General features: G+C 46.2%; 2 protein-coding genes across 3 annotated transcripts in view; one reads left to right on the forward strand and one right to left on the reverse strand.

Moving 5' to 3' along the window:
• The window catches only part of FANCG (FA complementation group G), a 58046-nt gene extending 48717 nt beyond the window's left edge, over positions 1-9329 (reverse strand). Inside the window, exons 1-7 of one of the 2 annotated variants that reach the window (XM_044276257.1) lie at positions 9035-9329; positions 8407-8553; positions 8109-8199; positions 7075-7209; positions 6209-6390; positions 3783-3939; positions 2842-2972 (exon numbers count right to left, since the gene is read on the reverse strand). In XM_044276257.1, coding sequence (XP_044132192.1) covers positions 2842-2972; positions 3783-3939; positions 6209-6390; positions 7075-7209; positions 8109-8199; positions 8407-8490 — 780 coding nt within the window. In that variant the 5' untranslated portion in view covers positions 8491-8553; positions 9035-9329. Of the gene's footprint in view, positions 1-2841; positions 2973-3782; positions 3940-6208; positions 6391-7074; positions 7210-8108; positions 8200-8406; positions 8554-8887; positions 8974-9034 lie in introns of those variants that run through there. The other variant, XM_044276258.1, reaches the window with a different exon arrangement.
• Positions 9330-11088: 1759 nt separating this feature from the next.
• On the forward strand, positions 11089-12986 carry LOC122936737 (E3 ubiquitin-protein ligase RNF12-like). Its single transcript, XM_044292609.1, has 2 exons — positions 11089-11284; positions 12285-12986. Exons 1-2 carry the CDS (start codon positions 11215-11217, stop codon positions 12908-12910), a joined length of 696 nt encoding a protein of 231 aa, XP_044148544.1. The 5' UTR covers positions 11089-11214; the 3' UTR covers positions 12911-12986.
• Positions 12987-16831: the final 3845 nt, after the last annotated feature.

Consider the following 16831-nt stretch of genomic DNA (forward strand, 5'->3'; position numbering starts at 1 on the left):
TGTGTGGCCTGATAGTGAAAGTCCGTCTAACACAATACAGGAGGCGGGTGCCGGCAGCAGAATCGCATTGCCGGCACCCTGCCGCTGACAGGGAGCTGCGATCAGAGGCAGTTAACCCCTCAGGTGCGGCACCTAAGGGGTTAACTGCTGATCTGCCAGTACCAGCCTCCTGTATAAAGGGGTAATTTATCATTGGTGGTGCAGTGTGCCCCCCCCCCCCCTCAACCCCCCATCCCATTAAAATCATTGGTGGCACAGTGCGCCGGCCCCTCTCAACCCCCCAGTATTAAAATCATTGGTGGCAGTGGCCACAGGGACCTCTCCCCTCCCCCTCATTGGTGGTGCAGTGGCAGCTTCTGATCGGAGCCCCAGCTGTGTAAGCCTGGGGCTCCGATCAGTTACCATGGCAGCCAGGACGCTACAGAAGCCCTGGTTGCCATGGTAACATCCCTGATGCTGTGTGCACAAGGCACAGAGCAGCAGGGACAGTGTGAAGTCCTATTCACCCTGATAGAGCTGAATAGGACAAGGGATGAAAGATCCCAGGTTCTAGCCCCTAAGGCTACTTTCACACTTGCGTTCAGAACGGATCCGTCTGAGACGGATCCGCTCATATAATGCAGACGGTGGATCCGTTCAGAACGGATCAGTCTGCATTATATTGTAAAAAAAAATTCTAACTGTGAAAGTAGCCTGAACGGATCCGTCCAGACTTTTACATTGAAAGTCAATGGGGTACGGATCCGTTTGAAGATTGAGCCATATTGTGTCATCTTCAAACGGATCCGTCCCCATTGACTTCCATTGTAAACATTGCAAGTCTGGACGGATCCGCTTGCCTCCGCACGGCCAGGCGGACACCCGAACGCTGCAAGGAGCGTTCAGGTGTCCGCCTGCTGAGCGGAGGCTGAACGCTGCCAGACTGATGCAGTCTGAGCGGATCCGCATCCACTCAGAATGCATTAGGGCTGGACGGATGCGTTCGGGGCCGCTTGTGAGCCCCTTCAAACGGAGCTCACAAGCGGACACCCGAACGCTAGTGTGAAAGTAGCCTAAGGGGGGAAATTGTTATTAAATAAAAAGTGTAAAAAAAAAAAAAAAGTAAAAAAAACCCCCACCAAAATATGAAGTATAAATGACCCCCTTTTCCCAATTTCACATATATAAAATATATAAATAATAAACATATCGCCACGTCAGAAAAGTCCAAACTATTAAAATATAAAAAAAAAATCTAGGTGGTGAACGCCGGAACAGAAATTTTTTTTATAAAAACTGCGCGATTCGCCATTTTTAAACATGCGGAATGCACGTGGCTTTTTTGGTTTATTTTTTTTCGCGTGGTATCGAATATCGCAATACTTTTTCATGGTATCGAAACCGAATCAAAAATTTGGTATCGCAACAACTCTACAAGAGACTGTACACAATCTTCATCCCCCGAGTCATGAGACAGTGATGCCATACAGGAAATAGCGCCATCTATAATGTGCCCATAAAGGTCAACCATATCTGCAGACCGTCTTTAAGGGGCACGTAGGTGGCACATTGGAGGGAGGCCTCGTCACTCAGTTGCTCTTCTCTACCCAGTCTTGTCAGGAGTGGTCGTAGTATGTAAAAGGTCTACTGAGCCCCTAAACCCCGGCTCTGAGGGATGTGCAGGGGACACCGTGTGCCTCATTTATAGTATCACTGTCTAATGGCGATGCAATGAGGAAGATCTATTGTTTAAAGGGCTTGTCCCATTTTATATAAACTTAAATCGACCTTTCAGTCCAATTCTCATGCTGCCTCTGGTTCTCCATTCTGGTCCCCATCAGATTCCTTTCAAGATGGCCACCACCATCCTAGACTAATCTCTACCCAGTTCTGTAGGAAAGTCTATAAGACATGCCACTCTCGTATGGACATAGCACCTACAGATGTAGCGGATTTGAAAGGCACAGTCATAATGAGTTAACTAAAAGTGATAACTCACCAAGTGTGACTGGTATCTCTGCTGCATTTACATAGACTTGCATAGGAGGTAAAGCTGCAGCAGAGTTAACAGTCACAGTGATAAAGCGTTAAAGGGGTTGTCCGAGCTTTTAATATTGATGACCTATCCTCAGAATAGGTCATCAATATCAGATCAGAGGGGGTCGGACACCCGGCACCCCTGCCAATCAGCTGTATGAGGAGACGGCGCATGCAGTGTGCACGCGGGGGTGCTGGGTGTTGGACCCCTGCAGATCTGATATTGACGATCTATCCTAAGGATCGGTCGTCAATATTAAAAGCTCGGATAACCCCTTTAACTAGATGCTAACTCTGCTACATCTGTATGTCATCAGCTCTGGTCCACCTGAGGGTAGAGGAGGGGTTGGCATGTGACTTTCCTACAACACTCTGCATAGAAAGCACCAAGACGGTGGTGGCCATTTCTGCCCACTGTCCATGAAGGAGGACGTTCCTATTTACACCGCCCATGTAAAAACCTGTCCTGACCGATCGCTGCCGCAGAGGGGGACTATTATTTGCTTTCTGTATTGGTGTAATCAATCCCATTTGAATCACAACTCTCTTGTCCTGGACTCTAACGTACAGATACTTTAACAACTCCAACGACTATAATCAAGACTAAGTCAGGACAGGATTTCTGCTTCCGATGGAATCAAGAATGTTTGCATTCAATGCCAGCAAGCTGAGATCTGCAAATGCTAAGTATAATTTAAAAAATTGCTCATTAAATTGTAATTCAGCTTTAGTTACACAATTGTGGACGAGCCCTTTAAGCTGAAGCTCCTCACAGATTCTTCCCGGTAATGCAGGGTTTTCATAATTCTGCTATTACTCCCTTACCATCTTATAGAAGGAGTATCCCAGACAAGTGTAGATCTCCGCCAGCACCCTGCTAGAACACAGACTGCTGGCAGCCTCCTGAAGGAAATCCACCGCCCGGGGAAAATCCGATGCATTCATCGCAATGACACCTGAAGGAAAGCGAGTCACAGTCAGGAGGCATCCAAATACCCATCAATACTTAAAGGCGTTGGGCCACTAACAACATTTATCACCTATCCACACGGCAGGGGGTAAATGTAGGATTACTGGGGTTCATACTGTTGGGGCCCCCAACAATCACAAGAACGGGGATCCCCGGGGCCTGTGTATGTACTGAACAGAAGTATGCATACACGATCACCACTCCATTCACTTCTAGGAGACTGGTGGAAATAGCTAATCCTGGGAAAAGAGGAAATTGGATTAGTCAAAGGGGTTGGCCCAACTCATACTTTGGTGACATATTGCTAGGACATGCCACGAATGTCTACACCTCTGGGACCCGCACCTATCAGCCATTGGTGGCATTTACTAGCAATATGCCACCAATGTGTGGGATGGGCCAACCCCTTTAAGGTGATCATTCACATCAGATAGCTATCGGCTATCTCTCCCGATCCTCCCATACACATGCATGCTCTGCTTGCCTCAGCATGCGTATGCAGTGAATGGGGCAGGAAAGAAAGCCATTGCCAGCCTCTAACATCCTCTAACAAAAGGATAGGGAAGTTATCTCTCCCAACATTAGCAATCAGGGGTGAGTTGGGAGGCCCCACAGATATCAGATAGTTGGCCGAACCCACCGAAATTGGTAGGTCTGGCTGATACACATCTGATGTGTATGATCGCTTAACTCTACCACTTCTGCTATCTTGGGGGCACATGTCCCTGACTCAACCTGCATGTCTGATTTGTGAACTAAAGCCGAGCACAGAAGATGAGGGGCAGCAGGTAGTTACCTTGGAGCAGAGCAGCAGCATTGTACAGGACGTCCTTTACATGCTTGGTGGTCTGTACTGTGAGAATGGTCTCTGGCTCCTCTGGTGACACATTCCATGCTTTGATCAGCAGTAACAGGTCACCTTCCTTGTGAGAACACTTATGGACGTCTGGAGTCTAGAGGTAAGAGAAAGTATACATAACTGACCATGCAGGTCAAAGGGCTGGTGCACAATGAAAACAAAACTGGTCCAAAAGGATGAAATAGAGTAGCAATGCCACTTACCTAACCCACACTGCTCTGGATACTGCCCCTACTAATGAGCGGGGGTGGGTCATGTACAGAAAGTAATCTCCTGGGTGCAGAAATGCCTTCTCTACAACAGGAGCGCACATGCACACAAGCGAAGGATGTCACGCCGCCACTAGAGGGAACTGTATGCTGTTGTATATTTGAAGGGGTTGTCCGGATTCAGAGCTGAACCCGGACATATCTCCATTTTCACCCAGCCAGCCCCCCTGACAAGAGCATTGGAGCAGTTCATGCTCCGATGCTCTCCTTTGCCCTGTGCTAAATTGCGCAGGGCAAAGGCATTTTTAGGAGTTCCGTTGATGTCCCGGGCTCTCCATGGGGCTGCCAGGAAGCCCGGTTGATGTCACCGACACTGATGGGCAGGCTTTAGCGGTGTCCTAGCCATTAAAACAGCTAGGGCAGCGCTAAAGCCCGCCCATCAGAAGTTTCCGCCCGGCAGTGTGTTAGGATACAAAAGAGCCCGTGTCCTGCGCAATCTAGGGCATGAGATGCTCCGATGCTAGCCTCAGGGGGGCTGCCTGGGTGAAAATAAGGGTAGGTCACAACCCCTTTAAGAGTATTTCTGCATCTTTAAAATTAATGGCCTATTCCAGGGATCAACAACTCCCAGCTGCTGTGAAACTACAACTCCCAGCATGCACACTTACTCGGCTGTTCTTATAACTCCCACAGAAGTGAAAGGAGGTTGCTGATCCTTGGCTATAAATATGAGACCATGGGGGTCCAACTTGCAACAGCTGTGCTATAGCAAGTACCTTGTCCCCTAAACGAGAGGACGTGAATTTTAAAGTCCTGGATAACCCCCTTAACTGCATAATAACAAAGTTGGCTCCCCACCTCCCCCTAGTGTTAGCCAGGCATGATCCCAATAAGGGCCAGTTCACAGGGTTTTTGTCAGGATCATTGTGGGGGAAAAACTCCACACTAAACACAGGAGGGAAGGGGAACAGTAACTGGGCCTGGAAACTAGGGAAGAAACAGGTCACCTCCTAAACAACCCTAATCCGGGTCCTGACTATCTATCCATATGAATAGACCTTGAAGGTAGGAATATTCATGAGCAGGATACCTAGGCCCTTTTATCCTACAAGGCCCTGGAATAAGGTTAGGACCGGAAACAACCCATTCCTCCTCTGATGGATGAACGGAAGTCTCTGTCTCAGGCCCAGATACAAACAACAGGGAATATAACAAACACAAAACTATAAGAAAAAAGACAAGACTTATCTGAAAGTAGAAAACTGGCAACTCTAGAAGCACCACAGAGTACAACCGACCAGCTAGTTAGAAGACAGGAAGAAAATCTATAAACCGCACCTCCAAGAGTGAGAAGCGGCTACTTATGGGAAAGGTAAATTACCAACAAGCAACACCTGAAGCAAAGGGTTTGTCTTACACCAAAACACAGACACAATAAGATCCCCAGGGAACTTGTCAATTTAATCCAACGAGTTGCCAGTCTCTCCGATCTCCTGGTACCTGCCACTGGAACGTCTGTGACAGTTTTTTGTCATGTTTCCACCTCAAATTCAGCTCCCAAAACGCCTCATAATACCCTCCCATTCATATTAATGGGAAGCAACACTTTCTTTCCACATGGCCTATCTTGGAGAATCGCCCATTGAAATGAATGGGAAGTTTAAAAAAATAACTTCATACATGTGGATCCCTAACAAAAACCACAGAAAAGAAAATGTGGAAAAAATTTATAAATAAAAATGAAAAAAAAAAAAAGCACAAAAAACATGCAAAAAAAATAAATAAATGCATGGATTCCGCCCTGAATTTTGTAGGCAGATTTTCAAAATCCGTTTTGTGAACATACCCTTAAGATATATTACAGACGTGTGGACCTCACATGCAGCTCCAGGCACAGTGACGTAGGACACAGTATTATGGTGCTCGTAGCTCATTCTGCAGGGTCTTACAGAGCCCACTCCTGTCCTCCACTTTAGTGCAAGCGCAACCACTGGTACAGAGGCAGAATCAAGACAGAGCGGAGAGGGTGCATTAGAAAGCTGGACCTCATGCCGTTTCCAGCCCGAGGAGCTACATGATGTTGAAGTGTTGGACACCTACAAGAATGTTATTTGTAGGCATTAAACATAGAGGAGAGACCCTCAAGGAACTTACACGGCCGAGTAAGGAAAGCAGTTCCCCAGCATCACGCAGTTGACCATTTGACAACCAAAGGGCACACTGCAGCCCGGCCAGTCTGTGCAGGGCAGAGGTCATCTCCAGGGAAAGGTCAGCGGCAAGAATCTTCACCCAGAGCCCGGTGCCGATTGTGTCACCCAGTACCAGGGCCTCCATCACTGCATGAATACAAGAGAGACCACATTACCCATGTCCTACAGTACAGGAGACAGCTAGACAGTTGTATAGGACACTTCTCAGAAAGCAAATCCTAAAGAAGGCTTAATGCAGTCCCTGAACAAGCAGGGAATGCTGTGGGAATTCTGAAGCCTGAAGAACAGTGAGTGCAGCTCTGGAGCATAATACAGGATGTAACTCAGGATCAGTACAGGATAAGTAATGTAATGTATGTACACAGTGACTCCACCAGCAGGATAGTGAGTGCAGCTCTGGAGTATAATACAGAATGTAACCCAGGATCAGTACACGATAAGTAATGTATGTACACAGTGACTGCACCAGCAGAATAGTGAGTGCAGCTCTGGAGTATAATATGGGATGTAAATCAGGATCAGTACCAGATAAGTAATGTAATATATGTACACAGTGACTGCACTTTTTATGTAGATTCATTCTATATGAAAAATATTCCAGAGTTTCCTGCACTTTCTATGCCTCATTTCATTATAGAACGCTACCATCAGCCTCCCCCGATCCTGGGATGGCTGATAACTGTGAGAAATAAACTGCATATTACTGGAGACACCCCTGCAGCCCCTTCTGATCTATAGGTGACGTCCGCTAGGAATCAATCACTACACCGGTGCCGCCCGATAGCAGATGATACACGGGGCGTTCCTCACCTCTGTTCAGGGCGTCCTGCACCTGCACCGAGTGCTCAGCGAGGAATCCACCAGCAGATATATTACTGTGAACGATCACCATATTGTACAAGACAGTCAGCTCCAGGGGCAGGGTGTGGGGTGCCGGGGGTAACCCTGAAATTAGACACGAGGAAGAGGCAGATATTAAAATCACTATGTAATATCATCAAAAGTGCAGTCTGGGTAAAGGTGTAATCTGCAGCAAATAACATGTGGCCCTGCACAGTGCATCAGGCCCCTGAGTATTAGGCTACGTCTACACGACGAAATTTGTCGCGTGACAATAAGATGCGCAACAGATTGGTGCAACATTTTGTTGCACCAATGTCGCGCGACAATTTTTATAATGGCAGTCTATGGTGTCGCACTGCAACATGCGACATGCTGCGACTGCGACGCAACAGTCGCAGATAAATCCATCTCGAATGGATTTTCTGCGACTGTTGCCTCGCAGTCGCAGCATGTTGCAGTGCGACACCATAGACTGCCATTATAAAAATTGTCGCGCGACAAATGTCGTCGTGTAGACATAGCCTTACCTGTCCACAGAGACCAATCACAGTGCAGCTTGTATTTTTCCAAACCAGTTTAAGAAATGATACCTGGACTCTGATTGGTTGCTATGGGTAATGAAGCCAATTTGAAGCCCGATGTAATGCACATGGGGTGTACATTAAAAACCCTTAGGTCTCGTTCACACTTCAGTGTTTAGTCAGTGATTTCCATCAGTGATTTGTGAGCCAAAACCAGGAGCGGCTCTAAACACAGAACAGGAGCAGATCTTTCCCTTCTACCTCATGTCTGTGGAGGCTCCACTTCTGTTTTTTGCTCACAAATCACTGATGGAAATCACTGACCAAACACTGAAGTGTGAACGAGGGCTTATTTAATAGTGCTGGTAAAAGAGAGGGTGGGGCTGCGACAACCAACAAGTCAAATTCAAGACAGACAGTGTAGTTGTCACGGTATGACTGGTTTGAGCCCACGCTCCCAGCAGGAGAGGTAGCCGCTACCTTGTATTTTCTGGAGCAGGTGGATTAGGTCGGAATGACACTGCTGCCTCCTCTGCCTCCTGGTGTGAGAGTCCGGACAGGTTTCTGAATCCTGACAAAAGAGAACCCCTCCAGTTATAGTGTGAAGAAGCACCCACAGCAGGAGCCAGGGCTGATATTTGGGTGGAGATGTCCTTTACCTATATACAGTCCCTTGTTAGTGGAGGTCCACTTATGGATGCAATGCTCTGCAGCGCTGTGCACTACCCATATGGATGCCAGCAGTGCAGTAGCCACGCAGCTCTGGGCTGATCTTTACCTGCCATGTCCTGATGATGATGTTGTTCTCCTGCGTCCACCATGTCCTGCAGTCCCCCTCCCCCGTCTCACCGTCCACCTCCATATCTCACTCCAGGGGTACACTTATCTTCAGACGCTGGGGGCCACAGAGGAGACCGATCATGGTCTGTATATACAGAGGGTGATACAACATAACAGAATCCATCATTGCATATACTGCACAAATACTGTATATTCAGGCTCTGGGGGGGGCGAGCATCAGAGGGGCTCTGGGGGGGGGGGCGAGCATCAGAGGGGCTCTGGGGGGGGGGGGCGAGCATCAGAGGGGCTCTGGGGGGGGGGGGCGAGCATCAGAGGGGCTCTGGGGGGTGGCGAGCATCAGAGGGGCTCTGGGGGGGGGGGCGAGCATCAGAGGGGCTCTGGGGGGGATAGCAGATCTGACTGGGAAGATGAATATTGGGCAGGTGGGGAGATAGGTTCGGGGGGGGGGGGAGATATACCAATGGGGCGGGATATCAGACACGAGGGAAGGGTTAATAATAAGTGAATATCAGGAGGCGTAGATCTGACATGCTTGAATTTCCTCATTCCCGCCCTGACATTCAGCCGCACACCACTGCCCCGCCCCCTGTGGCCCCGGCCAGTACCTGCAGTCTCTGTGAGGAGCCATCACTCGCTGCGGCCGCCACTTCCAGTACAACATTCGCTCCTGTGCTCCTATTGGCTGCACGCAGAGCCGCACGGGGTGCCGGGAGTTGTAGTTCACATTGTAGTAAACACTGGTGGAGTGAGGAGGACAGTTACCCAGGTGTGGACTACAAATCCCGGTATTCCCTGCGACCGCTGCCTGTTATGTTGTAGTCGGGAGAAGTTTTAGGGGGCTGCAGGTGGGCTGAGTATGAAGAATGAAACGGCCGAGATACGGCAGAGGGGGGAACGGACGTAGTGATACCAGAGGTCCCTTCCTTTTAGGGTTGATCATGTAAAAAGTCACATGGTCTTGAGGTCACATGACTTGAAGGGGGACTTATTTTTATTTTTTTACAGTATACCAGTGGCAGTGACAATTATCACTGTAAGGTTTGCTGCACACGACCGTGATTGACCCGGAAAACGCAGTCCGTGTGTGGCGGCCGCGGCTGCCATGACTGTATCATAGTGATTTATCACATATCTGATCGCGGTGTACCCACATGATGATGTCAGGCTGTTTCCTACCGTCCCTGCCTTTTCCAGAACTGTATACAGAAAATGTGCCTATTCACGATAGGGGGGTGGCTGGTGTTGAACTGGTTAAAGTGGAAGGACCCTGAGCTTCTCATAGGGCTTCTTTTCAAGTCAAAGTCAACAGAAAACTGAATCCAGTCCCAAAAACTACATAGTGAAGACGAGCTCAGCCGTCCGCATACCTCCGGAACGCTTGAAAATCGCAAAGCGGGACAATATATGACGGCACGCATTGCGGAAATTCTTTTCAAACTAGGCCTTTATTTTTTTACCGCATGTGGAACCCCTGGGACCAATTTTTTTCTTGCGCTTCAATACCCATTTAAATATTTGGGCATAAATCATCAGATTATAGATATTTTTAGGTCCAAATTGCCCAAAATAATGAAGTTCTGGTCTAATACAGGTAGAAACCAGACAGACACTTTAGTAAGAAGCAGTTTAGTAAATTTATTAATGCTCATTTATAGATGAATTCCCCAGGTCAAAAAGAGGGACATTTAAGGATCAAAAATGGGACAGAGGGACTTGGGTCAGAAAGAGGGACTGTCCCCCCAACAGAGGGACACTTGGGAGGCATGCGTCCGCACCGTTCTAAAAATGCAGCTTAGGCCCAGTTCACACTGCAGTGATTGTGAGCCAAAATCAGGAGTGGAGTCCGCACAGAGATAAGGTATAATGTCTGCACCTGCGCTGAATGCTGTCAACCGCCATTTTCATTGCCATGGACTCATCTGCTGGAGTCAACTGTTTAGAAGCACATTCTGTGCGAGGGGCCAAGAACTGGTGAGCTGCACCAAGTGATGAAGGAGGGATGGATTTCCTATGTCAGCGCCCAGCACTGTACGGCATAAAGGGGTCGCCCATTCAATCCACGAAAAAAAAAAAAAATGGCAGCGTGCGCCACTGGGTACCATATAACTGATGTATTCTCTATGTAACATGGACCCCACAGAGCAGCATAGAGCGACATAATGAGGACTACACTGCGCAGTCCTGAGCGGCAGGGACTCTGCCTGAGATTGATCCAGTTTCCTATGTCTGTCTTGATCTCCTGTGCACCGGAGTTAGATGCACCAGATATATGAAGAGGCAGATGACTCTTAATAAATGAGACACTGCTCAGGCCCTCTGTGCTCCAGAAACGGAATTCTACGCCCACTAGGAGCTGGATTATTGTACACAGATACACTTCATAAAGCCAGGAGGGGATCCAAAAAGAAGAAAAATAATAATAAAATATCAGGGAAGTGAAATATAAGAAGCTAATAATCTAGAGGACATAACAACCATTGTAGATACTGAGCAGTTGGCAGGAAGCAACATGGCAGCCAGGCTGTGGTGATGTCACAGTGCAGTGATCTAGAACAGGTTCCTCTGTATGACATCACAATGTACAGGAACCTAGAAGACACCTCTGCTCAGTCATCTCAGCGCCATTTTCTTTACTTTGGCTCTGGAAGAGTGAGCTAGGTTTAATTTCTAGTGTTTGCTTCCTGTCCTTTTTTTCCCCTTGATTTTTTTCCTCAAGGCCCAATAATATCAGGGCCCCTTAAGGACATTTTCCTCAGATATAGAAATCCGGCTCGGGAAACCAGACATGGGATCCCGGGAACTTCGTCACCTGAACGCAGACAACAACGCGTGGCTCAGTCGGCCCGAGAATGAGGGTAAGTGACAGATTGAAGAAAAGTTAGACAGTCTTTGCTTTCATTATCTGTAGTAGGGACAACTAGTCTAAACTCCAACAGGACACATGGGTGCAACTATGTCATCTGGTGATAACCGAGATGTTAAAGGGTTGGACATTGAGAGGTTAAAGGGGGGAATTTATCACGTCCTGCATGTCTGACTTAAGTCCCAAAATAGGGATCTGAGACTTTTTGGAGCTTACATGCACGTACTGTATGTTTTGATACATTTTGCATTTTAACTCCACTCACTCAAGTGGGTGGGAGGGTTAGCCTGTGTAACTGATTTAAGATAGATTCATCAATGGAGACTTAAAAAAAAAAAGAAAGTCCCAGAATGTCTCAATCTTGCTCCAGTGAAGGGGGTACAGAAAGTAGAGGAACATCTCAAAACAGAAATGTTAGACATAAAAAGGCACCACATTTATCAACCATCTTGTGATATTTCATGAATTTGACCTAAACTACAAAACTGACTATAAAAAATCCCTAGTAGTGTTTGTTGATGTTCTGCTCCATCTTCTACTTATTAATGAGGTACGATGTCTTGTTGGGCAGAGGTCCTGTACAAAAGATGACCACTGATGGAGGGTCAGGTGACTAGACACATCAATCAGTCTCCTCCATACAAATACATGGCACCTGACATCTGTATTTCAGGTGGGAGTTTAGTGCAGGTGCCGCTCATCACTGCTCCCATTGACTTCAATGACAATAGCAGTGACGAGCACTGGACTCTACAGTGGTGGCCGTGCAGTGTAGTTTCATCTGATTGGTGTGGGGTATCCAATTACTGCAAATCAGCTATAAATGGCCTGTCCTGAGGATAGGCCATCACTTAAAAAAAGTCTGGACAACCTCTTTAACAGGAGCCAAAAAGTGACCAACTAAGTCACTATGTCCAGGCTATAACAGCAGAGACATGCAGACAGATACATATTTGATATATAGATAATTCTTCATATCCTCGCTCTTTTAGGTCAGACTATTATTCTACGAAGATTAAGATCAGCTCAGAGAAGAGCTCAAGACACACAACATCCTGATGTCTCTGGATTCAGAGCTCCTCCGCCGCAATTAACATCTGCCAGGGAGAGAAGCCGCTCTCCAACAAGACCTGCACCGCCCCAAGCCCCCCGACCATCTGGGGGGAGCAGCTGGGAGAGTGCTGAGGCCACCACACCTGAATTCCACCATCCTCGGCCTATACCACCAAGCCGCAGGACCAGGGCGATCCAGCCACCCAGGAGGTCTCCCATACACTCTGGTGAACGCCTGTATAACATCTTAATTCAGCTGCAGAGGATCGGCACCAGAGGATGGGCACCTCAGGCCATACCACCGCCAGAGCCCCCAACACCGGCTCCACTGGGTGTGCCCCACCAGCCTCCACCAAGCTGCAGGACCCAGCAAATTGGAGCTCTCCCCACAATTACCATCCAAGCGGAGGAGCCACATTCATGTACAATCTGCCTGACTGATTTCACTAAGGGCGAGCAGGTGACATCTCTGCCTTGCGGCCACATTTACCATCACGCCTGCATCACTCAGTGGCTGCAGAACAACCGCAGCTGTCCCCTATGCCGCAAGGTTGCTTTTAACTAAGCACAGAACATCTCCATCTTCTGTTACCAACCACCACGACATATATATGTTTCAAAATGACCCACTGGACCCAGGAGGTCACAAATAATTGTTCAATAGTCTGAGACTATAAATTCCTGTTTCTGGTCTTTTATTTAAAACATAACTTTTATTCCTTATTTTTAAATTCTAAACCAAAACCCAAAGAGCAAAGATTTAAAAATACGTATGGAGGGAAACTTTGGTATGGGCTCAAGTGTGTAATGATTACTATCACTTAATATAGTGGAATCAGGGGGATATTATTTTCACATCCACCTGGAGGTAGTATGTTAGTAGTCTGTATAATTGTTGTTTTTATAATGTCTGCAGTGTCACCTGGCACCAAACACTCTGTAAACTAGACGACACTCTATTAGCTGATCGACCGCAGGGAAGCAACTTTTGCTACTTTGGAATATTCTCCTTTCTAGGATTCTACTGTCTCCCCAGTCGATTGCTACTAACACCTCAAACCAATTAGTTTCTGTAAAGATTCACGGCGCATGCGCTGGAACTTAGAAAGTTCACTATCCCCATCTGCGTAGTTTGTGCGCATGTGTTGGGAACTTAGAAATAATCCTATGTGTAATCGAGAAAATAGAAAAAATCAGCGGCACTCACCAAATGCAGGTTTTCATTTTGTGACAATAGGTGCATGCTTTACAGGGCTGGGGCGGACAAGCCTTTCACAAAAATCGAAAACCGCCTAGGCGGTGTGTGGCAGCGACGGCCGTTTCGCACAATGTGTGCTTCTTCCGGCTACCTGAATGACGCGCACAGGTGTGCCAGCCCATTTAACCACTTCAACCCCGCTAGCTGAAACCCCCTTCATGACCAGAGCACTTTTTACACTTCGGCACTACACTACTTTCACCGTTTATCGCTCGGTCATGCAACTTACCACCCAAATGAATTTTACCTCCTTTTCTTCTCACTAATAGAGCTTTCATTTGGTGGTATTTTATTGCTGCTGACATTTTTACTTTTTTTGTTATTAATCAAAATTTAACGATTTTTTTGCAAAAAAATGACATTTTTCACTTTCAGCTGTAAAATTTTGCAAAAAAAAAGACATCCATATATACATTTTTCGCCAAATTTATTGTTCTACATGTCTTTGATAAAAAAAAAAATGTTTGGGCAAAAAAAAAAAATGGTTTGGGTAAAAGTTATAGCGTTTACACACTATGGTACAAAAATGTGAATTTCCGCTTTTTGAAACAGCTCTGACTTTCTGAGCACCTGTCATGATTCCTGAGGTTCTACAATGCCCAGACAGTAGAAAACCCCCACAAATGACCCCATTTCGGAAAGTAGACACCCTAAGGTATTCACTGATGGGCATAGTGAGTTCATAGAACTTTTTATTTTTTGTCACAAGTTAGCGGAAAATGATGATTATTTTACTTTTTTTTTTTTTCTTACAAAGTCTCATATTCCACTAACTTGCGACAAAAAATAACAAATTCTAGGAACTCACCATGCCCCTCACAGAATACCTTGGGGTGTCTTCTTTCCAAAATGGGGTCACTTGTGGCGTAGTTATACTGCCCTGGCAATTTAGGGGCCCAAATGTGTGAGAAGTACTTTGCAATCAAAATCTGTAAAAAATGACCAGTGAAATCCGAAAGGTGCACTTTGGAATGTGGGTCCCTTTGCCCACCTAGGCTGCAAAAAAGTGTGACACATCTGGTATCGCCGTACTCAGGAGAAGATGGGGAATGTGTTTTGTGGTGTCATTTTACATATACCCATGCTGGGTGAGAGAAATATCTTGGCAAAAGACAACTTTTCCCATTTTTTTATACAAAGTTGGCATTTGACCAAGATATTTTTCTCACCCAGCATGGGTATATGTAAAATGACACCCCAAAACACATTCCCCAACTTCTCCTGAGTACGGCGATACCAGATGTGTGACACTTTTTTGCAGCCAAGGTGGGCAAAGGGGCACATATTCCAAAGTGCACCTTTCGGATTTTGCAGGCCATTTTTTACACATTTTGATTGCAAAGTTCTTCTCACACATTTGGGCCCCTAAATTGCCAGGGCAGTATAACTACACCACAAGTGACCCCATTTTGGAAAGAAGACACCCCAAGGTATTCCGTGAGGGGCATGCCGAGTTCCTCGAATTTTTTATTTTTTGTCGCAAGTTAGTGGAATATGAGACATTGTAAGGAAACAAAAAAAATATATAAAATGATCATTTTCCGCTAACTTGTGACAAAAAATAAAAATTTCTAGGAACTCGCCATGCCCCTCACGGAATACCTTGGGGTGTCTTCTTTCCAAAATGGGGTCACTTGTGGGGTAGTTATACTGCCCTGGCAATTTAGGGGCCCTAATGTGTAAGAAGTACCTTGCAATCAAAATGTGTAAAAAATGGCCTGTGAAATCCGAAAGGTGCTCTTTGGAATATGTGCCCCTTTGCCCACCTTGGCTGCAAAAAAGTGTCACACATCTGGTATCGCCGTACTCAGGAGAAGTTGGGGAATGTGTTTTGGGGTGTCATTTTACATATACCCATGCTGGGTGAGAAAAATATCTTGGTCAAATGCCAACTTTGTATAAAAAAATGGGAAAAGTTGTCTTTTGCCAAGATATTTCTCTCACCCAGCATGGTTATATGTGAAATGACACCCCAAAACACATTGCCCAACTTCTCCTGAGTACGGCGATACCAGATGTGTGACACTTTTTTGCAGCCAAGGTGGGCAAAGGGGCACATATTCCAAAGTGCACCTTTCGGATTTTGCAGGCCATTTTTTACACATTTTGATTGCAAAGTACTTCTCACACATTTGGGCCCCTAAATTGCCAGGGCAGTATAACTACGCCACAAGTGACCCCATTTTGGAAAGAAGACACCCCAAGGTATTCCGTGAGGGGCATGGCGAGTTCCTAGAATTTTTTATTTTTTGTCGCAAGTTAGTGGAATATGAGACTTTGTAAGAAAAAATAAATAAAATAAAAAAATCATCATTTTCCGCTAACTTGTGACAAAAAATAAAAAATTCTAGGAACTCGCGATGCCCCTCACGGAATACCTTGGGGTGTCTTCTTTCCAAAATGGGGTCACTTGTGGCGTAGTTATACTGCCCTGGCAATTTAGGGGCCCATATGTGTGAGAAGTACTTTGCAATCAAAATGTGTAAAAAATGACCAGCGAAATCCGAAAGGTGCACTTTGGAATATGTGCCCCTTTGCCCACCTTGGCTGCAAAAAAGTGTCACACATCTGGTATCGCCGTACTCAGGAGAAGTTGGGCAATGTGTTTTGGGGTGTCATTTCACATATAACCATGCTGGGTGAGAGAAATATCTTGGCAAAAGACAACTTTTCCATTTTTTTTATACAAAGTTGGCATTTGACCAAGATATTTTTCTCACCCAGCATGGGTATATGTAAAATGACACCCCAAAACACATTCCCCAGCTTCTCCTGAGTACGGCGATACCAGATGTGTGACACTTTTGCGCATCTAGGCTGCAAAAGTGCCCAAATTCCTTTTAGGAGGGCATTTTTAGACATTTGGATCCCAGACTTCTTCTCACGCTTTAGGGCCCCTAAAAAGCCAGGGCAGTATAAATACCCCACATGTGACCCCACTTTGGAAAGAAGACACCCCAAGGTATTCAATGAGGGGCATGGCGAGTTCATAGAAATGTATTTTTTTGGCATAAGTTAGCGGAAATTGATTTTTTTATTTTTTTTTTCTCACAAAGTCTCACTTTCCGCTAACTTAGGACAAAAATTTAAATCTTTCATGGACTCAATATGCCCCTCAGCGAATACCTTGGGGTGTCTTCTTTCCAAAATGGGGTCAGTTGTGGGGTGTTTGTACTGCCCTGGCATTTGAGGGTCTCCGCAATAATTACATGTATGGCCAGCATTAGG

The sequence above is a fragment of the Bufo gargarizans genome, chromosome 1 (assembly GCF_014858855.1).
Source record: "Bufo gargarizans isolate SCDJY-AF-19 chromosome 1, ASM1485885v1, whole genome shotgun sequence".
In the NCBI taxonomy this organism is placed as follows: domain Eukaryota; kingdom Metazoa; phylum Chordata; class Amphibia; order Anura; family Bufonidae; genus Bufo; species Bufo gargarizans.